This window comes from Denticeps clupeoides, chromosome 3 (genome assembly GCF_900700375.1).
Source record: "Denticeps clupeoides chromosome 3, fDenClu1.1, whole genome shotgun sequence".
In the NCBI taxonomy this organism is placed as follows: Eukaryota; Metazoa; Chordata; class Actinopteri; order Clupeiformes; family Denticipitidae; genus Denticeps; species Denticeps clupeoides.
Genome location: NC_041709.1, coordinates 34671126 through 34688480, shown reverse-complemented (window position 1 = coordinate 34688480; position 17355 = coordinate 34671126). Strand labels below are relative to the sequence as shown.

Genomic DNA, 17355 nt, shown 5'->3' with positions numbered 1-17355 from the left:
CCAGATACACTCCTGCACGCCCTCTCAGGTCCGCACACGAAACAAGACGGAAAATCCCCTCTTCACGGGGTCTCCGTTTCCAATCGACTCTGTTCTCCTTTGTCCTCCCTGGCTGGTGGGACAACTTGTCCTGCTCCATTCGACTAGCCGAGACTACGACCACCTTTAAGAAGCAGCTGAAAACCCACTTGTTCAAAAAGTATTTCAGACAAATCTAATACTCACACACTCACAAATTAAAAATTTTTCTTCGTCTAGAACTTAACAATCTCCGAGTATGGTCTTCGCTGACAAGTTAGGTCTTATCAGGGCTCTTAGTTTTGTAAACTCAAAATCTATAGAAATCGAACGAGAATTCCTGGTGTCTTCCTCCTGTAAGTCACTTTGAATAAAAGCGTCTGCAAAGTAAAGTTAAGTAAAGTAAATTTTAATATCAATGTTCACCACGCCGCAGGCCTCCGGTCCGACGTTCTGAGGACCCCACCTGATCAAAACTAGAATCTTCTCCCCACGCTTCCTGTGTGACATGCTGGCTTCCTGCAAGCGTTATCCGTCCATTACAAGGTCCTCAAACTCTCTTTCGCTCTTCACATCTTCCAGGATATTTTTTTTCATTGCATGGATGTTTTATAGCTCAGAAATAAACACATTTATGAAGAATATGTAAAAGGAATAAAATATATTAAAAAAAAATAATAATCAATCGTACAAGGACGATGATGATTTACGTTACGTGCTGGTGTGAGTATGGCTACAGGTGGGGTGTTGATGCCCATCCTTCACAAGCTGGATATAAAGGATTTAACTCGCGAGTGTAACTCGAGTGTATCCCACTGTGTAAGTGTCTCTGCGAGGACAGTGGTGGTAGGGTGGTAGTAGCTAGTGGGTAACACACTCGCCTGTGAACCAGAAGACCCAGGTTCAAATCCCACTTACTACCATTGTATCCCTGAGCAAGACACTTAACCCTGAGTGTCTCCGGGGGGACTGTCCCTGTAACTACTGGTTGGTAGTAGCCTAGTGGTGTAACACACTCGTCTATGAACCAGAAGACCCAGGTTCAAATCCCACTTACTACCATTGTGTCCCTGAGCAAGACACTTAACCCTGAGTGTCTCCGGGGGGGACTGTCCCTGTAACTACTGGTAAATGCCGTAAATGAAAATGACTGTAATAAGTAGCAAATTTAAAGCTCTGATCATTACTTGTGGATAAAAGCACGTGAGCTGAGGTACTGCATGAAGCAATGAAGCGGCCGTGGAGGATTAACCCCTGAAATCCGAGCACAAATGAATATGAACCTGCAGACACATCTTCTTCCGACGGTGAAGTAAATGAAATTGGTGGCAAAATGCTCACGGTTGAGACACGCAGGAATCCCCGGAGCAGTGACACTGGCCCGGCGCTAAAAAACAAGTGACATTTCTTAACTCCAGTGTCAGCACATGTGAGAAAAGGGAAGATGATTTAATCATTTTTCCAAAGGAAATTGCAACAATACAAGTTGACAACAACAAAAAAACAGGAAACGTCATAAAAGGTCCAACGAGAGGAGGAGACGGAGAGCAGCATCGCCAGAAGAAGGGTCGAGTGAAGATGAAGACCTTCATCGTTTCTACTCTCTGTCTGTTTGTAGGTGAGTGTCCACACATAACAGCAAAAATTAGAATAAAAAATTACAATCACAAAACATCATTGTTGAGGTTGTAATATAGTCACAGTGGGAATCTATGTGAGAAGTGACAGCTGGATTTGATGGACAGGTGGGGTTCAGGCGGCGGTGGTGGCGGGGTACTCAGGAGGAACGGTCACCGTAAAGTGTGACTACAACGACGAGCTGAAGAATGCGGAGAGGTCCTTCTGCAAGGGCCGGCGTGGCGAATGTGCGAGTAAAATTAGCGGCAGGACTCGGAACCAGTGGGAGAGACGAGGGAGGTTCTCGCTGTACAACAACTCCACGGGTCGGTTCTTCATGGTGACCATCGACCAGCTGCGGCCGGAGGACGCCGGGACCTACCGCTGCTCGGACGCTGGGGACGACGCCGAGGTGTCGCTCCGTGTGATGGAGGGTGAGTCCTCCTCTACTGATGGAGGGTGACGTGGACATCCGAAAAAGTCCCTTCCCCGTAGCAACGTGGGCGAATGTTGAAAACAAGGGCACCACCGATTAAAGACCCGGTCAGAGGTCATCCTGTGGGGTCACCAGGATGCAAACTAAGCAGAAGGTAGAGAAAACGGGAACCAAAACCAGTCCAACCCATACATGAAAATGTCCAATAAATTGTGAAGGTCAGAAGAAAGATCTCACGTCATTTAGGCAATTATACAAATGACCATAGCGGTTTTATTGCGTAGACTAACATGACTAATTTCGGTGTTTGTTTTATAATTGTGTACATTTAAAGCAGTTCAACAGGAATGCCGAGCATAATTAGTTATTAATTTCATATTATTTGTGTTGATTTATGTTGGCTAAATGACGTTAATTAGAGAGTAAACAGGGGTGGTCCATATGCAAATGAATAGTCATGTGACTATTCAGATTTGTGCTGGAATTTGCTGGAATTTGTACATTACATTTGGAATTTTTAAAAATTGCTCCCTCCTAGTGACAGATTGCTGTGAGATGTCCATCTACGTCTCCACCCATCTGGGCGAAACATTGAACATCAGCTGCCACTACATGGACGTCCACCAGGGGACAGCTAAATATCTCTGCAAGTATTACAGGAGCAGCACCTGCGAGTATAAATTATCCACGTCCGACGACGGCGCCTGGGTCCAGTCGGAGAAGCTGGCTCTCCACGACAGCAGGCACCAGCGGACCTTCACCGTGACCATGAACAACCTGAGCCGCTTCGATACTGGGACATACTGGTGCGGCGTGGCTTCGGACTGGGAGTCGGGGGGTTACAGGTCACTGATTACGAAGGTTCACCTTACAGTGACAGGTCAGTCGTGTTTGTATTATTTTCTGCGATTTTGCACAACCCAGGAAAAAATTATTGTGACACGATGAGCTTGTATTGACAAAATGAACTGAAGTGAAAGTGAAAGGATTGTCACTGAAACACTGCAGCGCAGCACACGGTGACACAACGATGTCCTCTGTATTTTACAGTCACCACCCAGTGTGGATTCGAACCGGCGACCTTCTGATTACGGGGGCCGTTTCCTTAAACCGCTAGGCCACCACCGGCCCACCGTGAATTAGTTATGAATTAAATGTGCTTTATTTAAGTAAAGTAAAGTAAAGTGAAGTGATTGTCACTTGTGATACACAGCAGCACAGCACACGGTGCACACAGTGAAATTTGTCCTCTGAATTTAACCCATCACCCTGAGTGAGCAGTGGGCGGCCATGACAGGCGCCCGGGGAGCAGTGTGTGGGGACGGTGCTTTGCTCAGTGGCACCTCAGTGGCACCTTGACAGATCGGGATTCGAACCGGCAACCTTCTGATTGCGGGGCGGCTTCCTTAACCGCTAGGCCCGCCTCCCTCCCCTTTACACAGCAGCGGCAAGCAGGCGCACCGAGGACCTCGTACTCACATCCCACATATATGGGTGTGATAGACTTTAGAGAGCACGATGACGATGAAATTAGCTCATTAGCTAAAGTCTAAAGAATGTCCCGCCTCCTTCCTTCCCCCGTCAGCTCGTGGACGTGAACAATGCTATTTCTACACATCCTATTTCACACCCGTAACAAGTGCGTTTTCAGTAGCCTGTCCAAGGGTGACGGTCAAATGCAGAGGACACGTTTCACCGTGTCACCGTGTGCTGTGCCGCAGTGTTTCACAATGAAAATCGCTTCACTTTCACTTTCGCTTTCACTGTCTTTCTAAACGAGATCAAAGTTGATTACGAATATCTGACCTTTTCATTCTGATTTTCAGAGCCTACAGTCTCCCCTCCGACGGTTACCAGTTACCTGTTAACAAAACCATCACGAAGCTCTCTGGGAGAAGCAGGTGGTCACTTTGCTGAGCGAGAAACCTGTAGGTCAAATTTACTCGTTCCATATGGACCTCTGAAGATCCCTGTTTGTCGTGCAGGTGACCAGACTCAACCCACCGAGACGCGTCTCCTCACCTCTGCAGGTAAAACCTGGTCTCACCCCGGCCATGCCGCCCCCCGACCCTCTACTTCTCTGACAGCGGTTGTCGGCGTGGACCCCACCGCGTCCTCTGCGCCTGAGAGTGGCGGCCACCACTCCACAGGTAGCGCGAGACCCTCATGGCCCACGTGCTTCTGCAGAGTTCTCTGTCAGCAGAACATCTTTATTTCCATGTGACAGCTCTTCGAGTCTTCGTGGGTCTGCTGGTCCTGTTGATCATATCGACGATGCTTCTGGTCACGCTGGGGATTGTGAAGAGAAAAAAATCTGGAGGTATGAACATGACGCGTTGGACACGCACACTGTCCAACTTGTTCATGAAGGACACACACACAAACCAACTTGTTCATGAAGGACACACACAGACCAACTTGTTCATGAAGGACACACACTCTGTCCAACTTGTTCATGAAGGATCACACACACTGTCCAACTCATTTACGAAGGACACACACACTGTCCAACCTATTCATGAAGGCCACACACACTGTCCAACTTGTTCATGAAGGACACACACACTGGCCAACTTGTTCATGAAGGACACACACACTGGCCAACTTGTTCACAAAGGACACACACACAACCAACTTGTTCATGAAGGACACACACACAGACCAACTTGTTCATGAAGGACACACGCACTGACCAACTTGTTCATGAAGGCCACACACACTGTCCAACTTATTCATGAAGGCCACACACACTGTCCAACTTGTTCATGAAGGACACACACACTGGCCAACTTGTTCACAAAGGACACACACACAAACCAACTTGTTCATGAAGGACACACACACAGACCAACTTGTTCATGAAGGACACACGCACTGACCAACTTGTTCATGAAGGACACACACTCTGTCCAACTTGTTCATGAAGGATCACACACACTGTCCAACTCATTTACGAAGGACACACACACTGTCCAACTTATTCATGAAGGCCACACACACTGTCCAACTTATTCATGAAGGCCACACACACTGTCCAACTTGTTCATGAAGGACACACACACTGGCCAACTTGTTCACAAAGGACACACACACAAACCAACTTGTTCATGAAGGACACACACACAGACCAACTTGTTCATGAAGGACAACACGCACTGTCCAACTTGTTCATGAAGGACACACACTCTGTCCAACTTGTTCATGAAGGATCACACACACTGTCCAACTCATTTACGAAGGACACACACACTGTCCAACTTATTCATGAAGGCCACACACACTGTCCAACTTATTCATGAAGGCCACACACACTGTCCAACTTGTTCATGAAGGACACACACACTGGCCAACTTGTTCACAAAGGACACACACACAAACCAACTTGTTCATGAAGGACACACACACAGACCAACTTGTTCATGAAGGACACACGCACTGACCAACTTGTTCATGAAGGACACACACTCTGTCCAACTTGTTCATGAAGGATCACACACACTGTCCAACTCATTTACGAAGGACACACACACTGTCCATCTTATTCATGAAGGCCACACACACTGTCCAACTTGTTCATGAAGAGTTGCCTTTTTTCCAGGCAGAGCTGCATCCCTTGAGCCTTACACCCCTGAAAAGGTGAGTAAGATGTATAAGAATGCGTCATAATGTCTCCTGAATACTGAATGTCCTCGTTTGTGTTCTTAGATCCAGTTGACCGATGGAGGAAAAAACTCACCAAGCTTCACCAGAAGCTCAAATATAAAAACACGGCGAAGTTCCGTCCCTGGACACGGCTGGCCCGTGACGTAGGCAACATTAGCAAATTCTGAGGACGGCATCCATCCAGTGATTTTTATTAATGACTCTTAATTAGAAAAGAACGAGCTCGCATGAATTTATCTGCTTAGCAAAGCCTATTAAGTAGTAGTAGTATTAGTAGTAATGGTGACTGGTAGTAACCCCACCTATGGCAAGCCAACCGGGCCAAAAATAGATTTTTTAATGCCGCTTAGTAGCAAAACGCAGTGGAGAAAAAAAAGTGTCGTTTGTGTGTAAGCGACGTAAAACAAAAGCACCGTCCTGAACGTCCCCTCAGCGCCTGAGCCTGTCCCTGTATGCATGAACATAAAAGGTACGAAAATAAAAGATTTACTCTGTCTTGATTTGGTCATATTTTGTTTGAGCGGAAAGTTAATAAATGTTGGGAAGTGTGGCATAGAACAGAGAGTGCGTGTTATTTTGGGTGTGCGAGCGTTATTAATGAATTTATTTGTGTAATCGTGCTGGATGATTTTTCATGCCCGAATGATCTCCAGGGAGACAGGCCCAATAATATTTCTTGATCACAGAATTGTTGTGCGGTGAGGTGGCGTTACTCGGGCAACGGTCCCCTGCCACTGCCATGGTGGGATGGTGGAGTGAAAGTAGGCCAGAGACGTGATGCAGCTCCACAGGACGCTCGACCTGCACCGCACATCGCTGAAGTCGTCAGACATGAAAGGAAAAGTAAAAAAAAAAAAAAAAAAAAAATTATCGGCTGAGACATCGATGCTATGAAAGTCATTTTAAAAAAGGTCAAAATGGTGGTAAAAAATAAAGGATGGACGCTTGAGCCTGGGCCATTCCTGCCCGCACCCACACAAACAGGACCGTTCTTTAACCTTAAAGAGTGAAGAAGACAGGAGGACGTGAAGTTCAGAGACGCTGTGTGATGCATGTGATGCTACTTTAAAGGCTGATGGGGCTTGTGCGAGGATCTTATTCTTATTTTCTTCCTTGACTCGTAGCTGCGGGACAATAGGACACAACAACAGGCAATAAGACATTGTGACAGAACATAATTGTATGATAATATTTGTTTATATTTGCATATTTGAAACACTGGAATATTTGCAATATTGAGGTGACAAATAAAATTTGAATCGAATTGAAAATATGAAATATGACAACTAGCCTGTCCTCATCTGATGGCAGCCGCCATGAGATGAAATGGGTCAGAGAGGTGATCCTGCCAGTGTCAGTGGCGATAATTTACTGTGTAAAAGACAGGGACAATGCAGGGACAGAATCACACACAAAACATTAAGCCTGTATGATCTAGAAGAATAAGATATATTTTGAGTTTGGTATAGATTTACACCCCTAGCCCCGACATTTTTATTTTTATATCATGTTACCCCAAAAGAATGATAACTAAATAAAGTGAGAATTAATATGATTCGTTTTTTGGAAAATATAGACATTGCCTGACTGACTATAAAGTTATTAAAAGGAAGCCTGTATAATCTGGCAACTTATTATGGCATTTTTAAAAAATGTTTTTGATTGTCACTTATGATACACAGCAGCACAGCACACGGTGCACACAGTGAAAGTTGTCCTCTGCATTTAACCCATCACCCTGTGTGAGCAGTGGGCACCATGACAGGCGCCCGGGGAGCAGTGTGTGGGGACGGTGCTTTGCTCAGTGGCACCTCAGTGGATCCTTGGTGGATCGGGATTCGAAATGGCAACCTTCTGATTACGGCGCCACTTCCTTAACCGCTAGGCCACCACTGTCCCCCTTTGTATGAGAACATCAGCATCATTATTAAATCGTCATCATCGTCAGTCTGCTGTCTGGACCATTAAAAGCGTCACATTTCTCTGCAGCCGTAGCGTCATGTTTGTCCGTTCAGATGTCAACTGGCCACTTTTTTATATGAAGAAACACTTTCACCGTACTGGAAACGACACCGAAACGACACCGGGGTGCAAACGATGAGCGGAGAACAAGATTCTAATCTGCAACAGCAGATCAGCTGTGTCTAGCGGTGAGAAGCCAGAGCAGCTGAGATGTTGCTCCCACCCTCACGTCAGCGAAGCGCATCGTGTTGAAAACAGGAGAATAGAGAACACCGGCTCAACTTAGAAGAATTGACGTGATCCGCCACACCTAAACCTGCTGTCACTATATTATAAAATATTAGCTGTGACAGAGTACATTGCATTCTACATTTTACATTTTACATTTTACATTTTACATTTTACATTTTACATTCTACATTTTACATTTTACGGCATTTACCAGACGACCGTATCCAGAGCGACTTACAACGTGCTTCCATGTCACCATGGATGAAGTGATCAGTTCTGGTTCACTAGGACCCCCAACTATGAATACAATCTTTTTATTCACTCTGTTCTAGTTTCTATACAGAAGTCAGACAATAAGACAGAGTAGATGTTTTATTTTTTTCAGTGAAAATGGCAAAAAGTTGAAGCACACTGCATCCTACAGCCAGCACCCCGGAAAACAGGGCAGTGGCGCCCTAACAGGTAATAAGCACAATCGAAAGGTTGCCGGTTCGAACCCCGAACCGCCGAGATGCCACTGAGGTCCCCTTGATGAAGGTCCCGTCCCCAGACACTGCTCCCCGGGCGCCTGTCATGGTGCCCACTGTCACCAAGGGTGACGGTTAAATACAGAGGACACGTTTCACCGTGTCACCGTACTGCAGCCATACTTCACAATGACAATCACTTCACTTTCAAAGCACCAACCAAACTATATCTGGTCTGAAGATTTATTCAGTCCATGTCGATGGCAGCTCGGAATCAGAATATGCATGTTGAGCCGTTCAAAACTGCAAAAATGTCTTAAAAACAACTCGTCATGATTAAATCGTAAGACTAATGCTTGTTAAACTATTTGATTTGGGTGACGTTCATGCAAATTTTCCATTCAAGTAGCTCGAAATAACAAGTTGTCTCTAAGGGTCCTGCTCCTCATTTACAAAAACAGATTTGCATATTTCTGATAAAAATGCGGTAAATTTTTAGCTGAATGTTCAGTTATAATCATGAGTATGAGCAGGTTTGATTATATATTGAGGGTGGTTGGTCATGAGGTTTTTACACCTGTGTACTGTATTATATTCCAGAAATATCTCGTAGGTTGTAGGTTAAAGGCCTGCGGTTTAGCAGCCCAAACCAACACCGCTGTGGACACGATGGTGACTTCCTGTAATAACCGCACCCCTTTCAACCTTCAAGTGTTCAAGATCAAGTCGAGCTTGTAAGTACGTAACTCCTCATGTGGTCATTCATGGTTTAGATGCCTTCAGTGAGAATCTACCAACGTAAATGGTCATGGAGATAAAGAAAACACATTGAATGACCTGTACTGTAGATTGTGGTATTTTGTATTTTCTGTAAAGTATTAGACCGTGTTGGATATTTTTGTTGTTTTATGTACTGTGGTGCTTGAGAGACGGAATTGAATTGAAGATGATGAAATCACCCTCTTCTAACCACCAGAGAGGAAGTGGTTATCTCAGCCGAACCTGCAGTGTCTCTTTTTCCTTCATGTCAGGGTTCATTATTTCCCCTGCATTGGGATTAGAGGGTCAAATTGAAGTGGAGCAGAGTTTCCGGGGTCCCTTTTTATTATCATGGCGAACACGAGACCCACAGAGGCGTGAGGGCCCCCTCGTCCTGTACATGTACGTCGGCCTCAGTCTGAAAGCTCCATCGAGCCTGTGGTTGGACGCGGGGCTGAGGGGTGGAGCCGTCCTTCCTCTGAGTGTAACAGCGAGCGAGACAGACAGACAGAGACCGGGAGGGACTGGGAGAGAGAAAATGGCCGAGTCGTAGTGAGAATCATGAGAGGCAGCTTGCTGATATTATGCAGTCTGCTGTCGGGTGAGTATCTCCACGCTCTTCACTCGTACATTTACGGCATTTACCAGACGGCCTTATCCAGAGCGACTTACAGTCAGTAGTTACAGGGACAGTCCCCCCCCCTGGAGACACTCAGGGTTAAGTGTCTTTGCTCAGGGACACGATGTGGGATTTGAACCTGGGTCTTCTGGTTCTTAGACGAGTGTGCTAGGCTACTACCACTCTTCTTTATCACCAAGTGTCTGTGGTTCCGAGAAGAACGTTGGAAAAAAGCACACTCGTCCTGGGACCGACATGCTTTAAAGGGACATTTATTAAATTAACATATTATTATGACGTTTATGGAATTATTAAAGTGCTTAATCTTCATTGCGTTGCCCCAGCTGAGTGTTGACATGGTTGAATTCATGCCTGAAAGGAAATGGGCGCCATTTGTTCTTTCAGTTTCAGCCGCTGCATGTTTGAATTTTTTCTGTTCTTTTTTTTTAAAAGACAAGACGAAACAAAAAGATCGAATTCAGATTTTGCCCATCGTGTCCGTGACTGTTTGTGCGCCTCCTCTCTCTCCACCTCACATTATTATTAATATCATTATTACACTTTCATGTCATATTAGTATTACTATTATATCGTATTATGCTGTATACACTGATATTGTACCACGTTGCTGATACTTTACTCAACCTGCACTGTATTATGGGTGGGGGGTTTTGTGTTGCGTGTCCATTGGCATTTTGGACGCCGTGAATCCCCCACGTCTCTGTGTTCCAGTACGGTGATGACTTTGGCTACGGCTCTGACTTTCAATGAGACTCTCGTCCTGTTTTCCCGGCAGGAGTCGATCCAGAATGGTCCGTGACGGCGCCGGCTGGAGGAACGGCGGAGATCCGGTGCTCTTATGACGCTGGGTACGAAGGGAAGAGGAAATATCTCTGCCGCGGGGAGTGCTCTTACGGCAATAAAGACATCCCGATCCAGACGGAAGGGGGTCAGGCCAGGGCCGAAAAAGAGAGGTACCTCCTGTATGACAACGCCACAGCCAGGGTCTTCACGGTGACCATCCGGAACCTGACTCCGGCAGATTCCGGAAAGTACTGGTGTGCGGTTAGGACACACATCGCAGCGCCAGACATCTATTCGCAAGGTCGGCTGACCGTTACATGGGGTAAGCGAGGCTGAATCCCGTCTCCCGGTCTCGGGACTGTTCCTCAGTTCCCGTCTCCCCGCAGGTCAGCTTCCTGCCACGTCAGAAGCGCAACTCTTCACCGAAACGGCCACTTTTTTTACTTCTTCCATTTCGGCTCGTTCGTCGGAGCTGCTTCCTCAGAGTGCTCGACCCCAAACAGGTGAAATGTTAAAACAACGTAGCTGATATTTCATGTTAAAGACATAAAAGTGTGATAAAGTTACGTTAAAACCAAGCACACCAATGTTTTTCTTGTGAAATTACCAATAAATGTGATGTGTCACATGACCATCTTCCTATTGAAAAAAGTTGGATCCAAGATGACCGACTTCAAAATGGCCACTACGGTCACCACCCATCTTGAAAAGTTTGCCCTCTCACATATACTAATGTGCCCCAAACAGGACGTTAATATCACCAACCATTCCCATTTTATTAAGGTGGATCCATATAAATGGCCCACCCTGTACTTTATTGTTAGAAAAGGAATTATGGGTGAATACATTTTGTGCGCACAATGCTGATGATAAAAGAGTTCGTCTCCTCCTGGCCTTCCTGACCTGCATTCTCACCAGCCAACCGAACATCTTGGACGGAAGAACCCCGAGGTGAAACAGCCCATCTGTCCACACTTCCTGAGCTGCTGATTTACTGGGCGCTCGGCTTGACCGTCCTGGCTGCGGTTTTTGGGTCGACTTTGGCCGTGCTCCTAAAACGTAAAAGGAGGCCCAAAAGGAAATGGGGTAGGACACACACATGCACACACACACACACACACACCATGCAGCAATGCAGTGCTTCTGACTGTCCCCTCTGAACGATCCAGTTTCCAGTGCGGGACAGCACGTTCAGAATAATGAGGTAAGACTTGTCTTATTAAGTACAGGATATTTTTAGAATTGAGTAGTAATCCGGTTCTGGACACACGCAGGACACCAGTCACCCCGCCGTCCCGCAGCCGCAGGAAGGCCACCGTTACGGGAACCCGGGGGACGGGAGGGACCGCCCGAGTCTCCGGCGCGAGTGCCACCGTTACTCTCGGTGTACACCACCATCGGTGCGAAGCTGCACCACGGTTCCAGCGACATTTATGCTAATGTGAACCACAAGGTCGAAAACCGATGAAATAACACCACAGCCCAGCACCCAGTGCACCCAGAGAAATGTGGTCTCTGCATTGGACCCTTGGTGAGCAGCGGGCACCATGACAGGGGACGGGACCTTCATCAAGTGGGACCTCAGTGGCACCTCGACCTTCTGATTACGGGGGCCGCTTCCTTACTGCCCCAAATGACCTGTAGATGGAGCATCTTAAAATAAACAACTGACAGAATTTACATGGTGGGTGTTTTTTTTACAAAATGTATTTATTCGTGAAAAAGTAATTCTAGGTTTCTAAGACATTAAAACGACACGCAGTCACTGTTGGAATGAAGGACTGATAACCTGCGTTGCACCTTGATACACACCCACGTGTGTGAACACCTTTCACTGTGGGACTTTATTACACTTTATTAAGAGTCACAGCTGGAATATAAAACAGTTCTTCCTGTTGCCATGGATCTATTCACCCCAGACACCACAAATACACATTTACATTTACGGCATTTACCAGACGCCCTTATCCAGAGCGACTTACAATCAGTAGTTACAGGGACAGTCCCCCCCTGGAGACACTCAGGGTTAAGTGTCTTGCTCAGGGACACGATGGTAGTAAGTGGGGCGAGTGTGTTAACCGCTTGGCCACTACCACCCGGCATTGACACGGCATTGAGTACGGAAGGTGGAACTACGGGGGATAATAGGATAATGTAATATCAATGTAAATCACGAAGTGGGACAGGGGAAGTTGTCTTCGTCCACAATGCCTGGAAGCGTTTTAAAAACGCCAGGAAAAAAAAGTGATTGTCATCGGTGACACGGCGAAACGTGTCCTCTGCATATAACCATCACCCTCGGTGAGCGGTGGGCACCAAGACAGGCGCCCGGGGACCAGCGTGTGGGGACGGGACCTTCATCAACGATATTTGAACCTGAAATCCTTCCGATTACGAGTCCACTTGCTTACCCGCCAGGTCACCACTGCCCCTGAAGAGCATCTATACAGGGTTCCTACAGTCATGAAAAACCTGGAAAAGTCATGGAATTTGAAAAGAGAATCTTACAGGCCCTGGAACACGAAATAAAGTTCTGGAAAAGTCTGACTGACACATGAAAGTACAACGAAGTACTGAGCGCCCGTAGAGTAACCGAAAAGTCTTGGAAATATTCTTCCAAAGATTTGTAAGAACTGTGTCTGTATCAGAGCCATTATCGCCCAGCAACGATTAGAACAGAAGAAAACCCCCAAAACATCGTATTTAAACAGTCAGCCGCCGAGAGACGAGAGCTTTGCTGATGCCGGAATAAAGTTCGTAGAGTTTAAACCGGTCAAGGCGCGAGAGAGCAAAAGCGCCTGAACAAAACCAACACCGGAGATATAAAATTCGGGCCTAATACGACCCGGCAAACTGGTCCCGGACAGCCCAGTCGTCGGATGACGGTCCAAATGGTCCAATAAGCTCTGAGCCGGGATCCGGTCGGCCCTCATACGTACAGGATCGTTTCCGGTGCTCATTTCCGGTGCGCCACGTTGCTGTAGACCACGCCGCACCCGTCCCCCGGCCTGCAGTGGAGAGGAGACACCGTTACCGGGCGCGTCCGGCCGCGTCTTACGTCCTCAAGGCGCCCGCACGCACCCCGTCTGCGGGAAGTGTACGCTGGCGTACTGAGCGGCGTCCCCCGGCGCGGCCCTGCCGAACTTGAGGGTGGAGTAATGCACGGCGTCCACGGTGCTCGGCCCGGCGTCCAGGCGCCCGTTCGGCTGCTGGACGCTGATGGTGCTGTACTGGACGTCGTCCTGAGGGACGTTATCTACAGAAGCGTCCTTTTCGGCGAAGTTCGGCAGAACGTCCTGTCGAGAGCAGACGATAATTACGCGGCAAAAACTCAACTGCTGTTTAAAACAAAAGAAAAAAAACGTCACCTTGGAACCATCTTTCTTCATCTCCCGGTTCCTCCTACAGAACCTATATTTAAAAAAGGCCAGACGTGGCTGAGGAGCTCCACCATCGTGCTCGAATTCCGTTCCATCCTTACTCACCATACGAAGAACCACGAGAGAGCAGATAAGGTCACCAACGCTGCCGCTGCGACCCCAACGTACATGGAGATGAGGGTCACGGCCGCTGTGGAGATACAACAACAGCTTGTTCACAAGATCCGAAGCCACGACAGCAAAAGCTTCTGGGGTGAAGAGACCTGGGCTGGAGACTCTGAGCGGGACGGCGGAGGAGTTCTGGGACCCGAGGGGGTTCGCTGCCTGGCAGTAATACAGCCCGTTCTCGGCGGAGGTGAAGTTAGTGATGGTGAAGTTCTGTCCTGCTGCTACTGGAGATGTTACGTTCTCCTTAAACCAGGTGTAGTTCTGCACTGGAGGGTTGGCATCACTGCTGCAGCTCAGAGTCACCGAACCTCCTTCAGGTATCTCAGCAGGCATGCTGACCAATGCCGTGGTGTTCTTTGGCGAATCTGAAACCAGAATGTAAAATAAAGAACAAAGACACGTTTCTATGAACGTGTAACTTGGATCTCGTGAAATATACACATGAAACACCCTTTTAAAAGGAATATTACTGGGTTATAATGTGCATCTGAAACTAGCGTAATGCCGAGCTCGACAATTCCCCGCCAATAAAAACCTTTCATAATAAAAGTCTTTAATGGTGCCAACTGTTAAAATCATCTCAGGACCACGTCCACTCCAGACCAAACATACAGACAGATGATACGTCCAGCACCTAACAGTTCCCTGGTATGTTCTATTCCTGACAAGTTCGGCCTTATCAGGACTCTTAGTTTTGTAACTCAAAATCTACAGAAATCGAGAATTGCTGGTGTCGTCCTCTTGTAAGTTGCTTTGGACAAAAGCGTCTGTCAAGTAAAGTAAAGAAAAAATATGATCCATACATGATGAACTAGTTATTATGACTGGTGAACCAGTTAATCTGTCTTTCCTGAACACAACCTGAATTCAGTATTTAAAATGCAAGACACGCAAAAGGACATCCTGGTACTTACATGTAACATTGAGGTCCACTTCAGCAGAAGACAGGTCCTCATGGCCTTTAACTGCACAGGAGTATCTGCCCCCATCCTCCCTGCTGACTGGGTGGAGCAGCAGTTCATTGTTCTTGGTGGGTTCCATCTCTAAAGGTTCTCCGTTCTTCTTCCATGAGTATGTAGGGCTGCTGCTCAGATAGCAGGAGGTTTTACACACAAGTCTTACATCATTTCCTTCTGTTGCTGCACCAACAATTTCCACCTGCAGATCTAAGAAAGAAAATAAAATGGTCTTCTGTAATATTAATAATACTGTCTTCTTCTGGACGTTCACCCAGTGGGCCTCATTCATCAATACGAGCGTGTCTATAACAGCACCGTCCAGCAGGTTTTACAGGGGTACCTGTACCGATCCCTGAATCTGCCCCCGCAAATACTTTACGGCATGAAGAAACGGACGGTGGCAAAGAGCAACTGGAGCAAAAACCGACATCTTATTCATTTACATTTACGGTATTTACCAGACGCCCTGATCCAGAGCGACTTACAACGTGCTTCCATGTCACCATGGATGAAGTGATCAGTTCTGGTTCACTAGAACCCCAAACTAGGAATACAATCTTTTTATTCACTCTGTTCTAGTTTCTATACAGAAGTCAGATGAGAAGAAGGTTACAAGTTCATCTAAATCTTCTCTAAAGAGGAAGGTCTTGAGCTGCCGTGTGAAGGTGCTCAGTGACTGAGCTGGAAGTTCATTCCACCACCGAGGTGCCAAGGCGGAGAAGAGTCTAGATGAGCGTCTTTCTTTTACCTTCAGGAGGTCGTACGATAAATGGCGCCCAGTGAACGGGAATCCGAGCCTCACCTGTCGTGGACAGCATGATTCCAGGTCTTCCGGTCCATTTGTTCAGCGTTTGGTCCGCCAGGATTCTGCAGTTGTACTGATCGTCGTCGCCGGCGTTCGGCCCGTCTATGATCAGAGAACAGCGCTGCTCGGTCGTGTTGCAGGCCGCCCGGGCGCGGCCTGCGTATCTGGGCTGCTGGGTGAGGTCGGTGTCCATGGGGTAGTTGCACCAGAACGCCCGGGTCACCACGTGCTGGCTGGGGTACGTGTAGTTGCAGGACATCGCGGCCGACGAGCCCCGTAGCACGCAGAGGGACGGAAGGCTGTACGCCACGCCCCAGGTATCTCCGACGGCACCTGAAACCGAGAGATACGCTCGGACCTGAGAACCTTCAAGGTGTTTCGTACCTGGCGTCACTTTTTTCAAAGTGAAGAAAGGAGACCTTTGAGGGTGAGCAGGAACAACGCGGAGTAGAAGGTGCCTCCTGGCTGGACCATGGTTTTGGACTATTGACTGCAGCAGCTCCGTACGCTCGTTTTCAGAAGGTCGCGCGCTCACCTGCTCTGCCGAGAGGGAATTTTAATTTTTTTTTTTCACTTCTCCATATTTCTATTCAGCCGTTGAATTCTGTCAACGGCTTATTTGAATCGGTTCCCTCCTGCTTATTTCCCCCCATTATGTCCTGCGCTGACACTCTACCTCAGTGACCTTTGAGATGTGTGTGTGTGTGTGTGTGTGTGTATTTGTTTTTTTGTCTCCAAATGTTACTCATCCGCAGCAGATTATTCACATCTGTTCAAACATCAAATTATATGAACCATGAAACAGTGACAATGGAGGTCCGGTCTACTCTGGAGACCCTGTCAGGACCAGGCAGGTGGAGGAGAGCATGCTGGGAAAGTCCATACACTCCAGCCACAGCCAGATTACACGTATAAAATGGAGATAGAGGCTGTTGAGTCCAGTCTCTAACATTAGAAAACGACACTTTGACGTTTCATTACAGATCTTGTGAAAGTTCGTTTCTGTTTCGTGAAACTTTTCTTATGTGTATAATGATATGTATCCATATAAAATTTTTTAGCAGTTTTTCTCTTTCTCTAGGACTATTTATTTGCTTGTTTGTACGTTGAACTTTTTATATTATACAGTCGATATATTGTCTGTACTATTGTTTTTTTCCTGCTCTTATCTTGTACTGTCCACTTTCTGCTGTAAATTTCCCACTTATCTTATATCTACAGTAAAAAAAATCTAAATATTAAAGATTATATTCAATATTACATAATAGTCACCACAGAACAGGAATGACTCTCAGTTCCCCTCTTGCTGATGTGAAAGACGCCTTCTTTCTGATGCACAAGATGACTATGTATGGTGCAGGTTCATGAAAAAGTTATAAAAAGTGAAGTGATTGTCATTGTGAAACACTGCATTCTGATTATGGGGCCGCTTCCTTAAGCGCCCTGAGTGAGGATTTCAGACTAAAT

The 17355-nt window shown here is 46.8% G+C and overlaps 3 protein-coding genes across 3 annotated transcripts; 2 read left to right on the top strand and 1 right to left on the bottom strand.

The window, feature by feature from the left end:
* Positions 1-1539: 1539 nt before the first annotated feature.
* On the top strand, positions 1540-5881 carry LOC114785474 (polymeric immunoglobulin receptor-like). Its single transcript, XM_028971752.1, has 7 exons — positions 1540-1636; positions 1764-2069; positions 2610-2951; positions 3898-4221; positions 4299-4391; positions 5670-5707; positions 5777-5881. The coding sequence occupies exons 1-7, from the start codon at positions 1597-1599 to the stop codon at positions 5879-5881; spliced, it is 1248 nt and encodes a 415-aa protein (XP_028827585.1). The 5' UTR covers positions 1540-1596.
* A 3269-nt stretch (positions 5882-9150) lies between these two features.
* Positions 9151-12021, top strand: LOC114785473 (CMRF35-like molecule 4). Its single transcript, XM_028971751.1, has 6 exons — positions 9151-9754; positions 10569-10898; positions 10963-11079; positions 11495-11662; positions 11746-11780; positions 11851-12021. Exons 1-6 carry the CDS (start codon positions 9715-9717, stop codon positions 12019-12021), a joined length of 861 nt encoding a protein of 286 aa, XP_028827584.1. The 5' UTR covers positions 9151-9714.
* Positions 11922-16417, bottom strand: LOC114785758 (B-cell receptor CD22-like). Its single transcript, XM_028972328.1, has 8 exons — positions 16308-16417; positions 15886-16221; positions 15039-15290; positions 14220-14489; positions 14062-14146; positions 13945-13987; positions 13658-13872; positions 11922-13584 (listed from the first exon to the last, which is right to left on the bottom strand). Exons 1-8 carry the CDS (start codon positions 16360-16362, stop codon positions 13533-13535), a joined length of 1308 nt encoding a protein of 435 aa, XP_028828161.1. The 5' UTR covers positions 16363-16417; the 3' UTR covers positions 11922-13532.
* Positions 16418-17355: the final 938 nt, after the last annotated feature.

Excerpts from the sequence above, each read along its gene's own strand:
- LOC114785474 (XM_028971752.1), top strand. The coding sequence starts at position 1,597 with ATGAAGACCTTCATCGTTTCTACTCTCTGTCTGTTTGTAG. Across the intron at positions 2,952-3,897 it reads GGTTCACCTTACAGTGACAG|AGCCTACAGTCTCCCCTCCG; the intron begins GTCAGTCGTGTT and ends TCTGATTTTCAG. Across the intron at positions 4,392-5,669 it reads GAAGAGAAAAAAATCTGGAG|GCAGAGCTGCATCCCTTGAG; the intron begins GTATGAACATGA and ends CCTTTTTTCCAG.
- LOC114785473 (XM_028971751.1), top strand. The coding sequence starts at position 9,715 with ATGAGAGGCAGCTTGCTGATATTATGCAGTCTGCTGTCGG. Across the intron at positions 11,663-11,745 it reads GAGGCCCAAAAGGAAATGGG|TTTCCAGTGCGGGACAGCAC; the intron begins GTAGGACACACA and ends TGAACGATCCAG. Across the intron at positions 11,781-11,850 it reads AGCACGTTCAGAATAATGAG|GACACCAGTCACCCCGCCGT; the intron begins GTAAGACTTGTC and ends GGACACACGCAG.
- LOC114785758 (XM_028972328.1), bottom strand. The coding sequence starts at position 16,362 with ATGGTCCAGCCAGGAGGCACCTTCTACTCCGCGTTGTTCCTGCTCACC. Across the intron at positions 15,291-15,885 it reads AATCATGCTGTCCACGACAG|ATCTGCAGGTGGAAATTGTT; the intron begins GTGAGGCTCGGA and ends TTTCTTTCTTAG. Across the intron at positions 13,585-13,657 it reads GTACACTTCCCGCAGACGGG|GCCGGGGGACGGGTGCGGCG; the intron begins GTGCGTGCGGGC and ends TCTCCACTGCAG.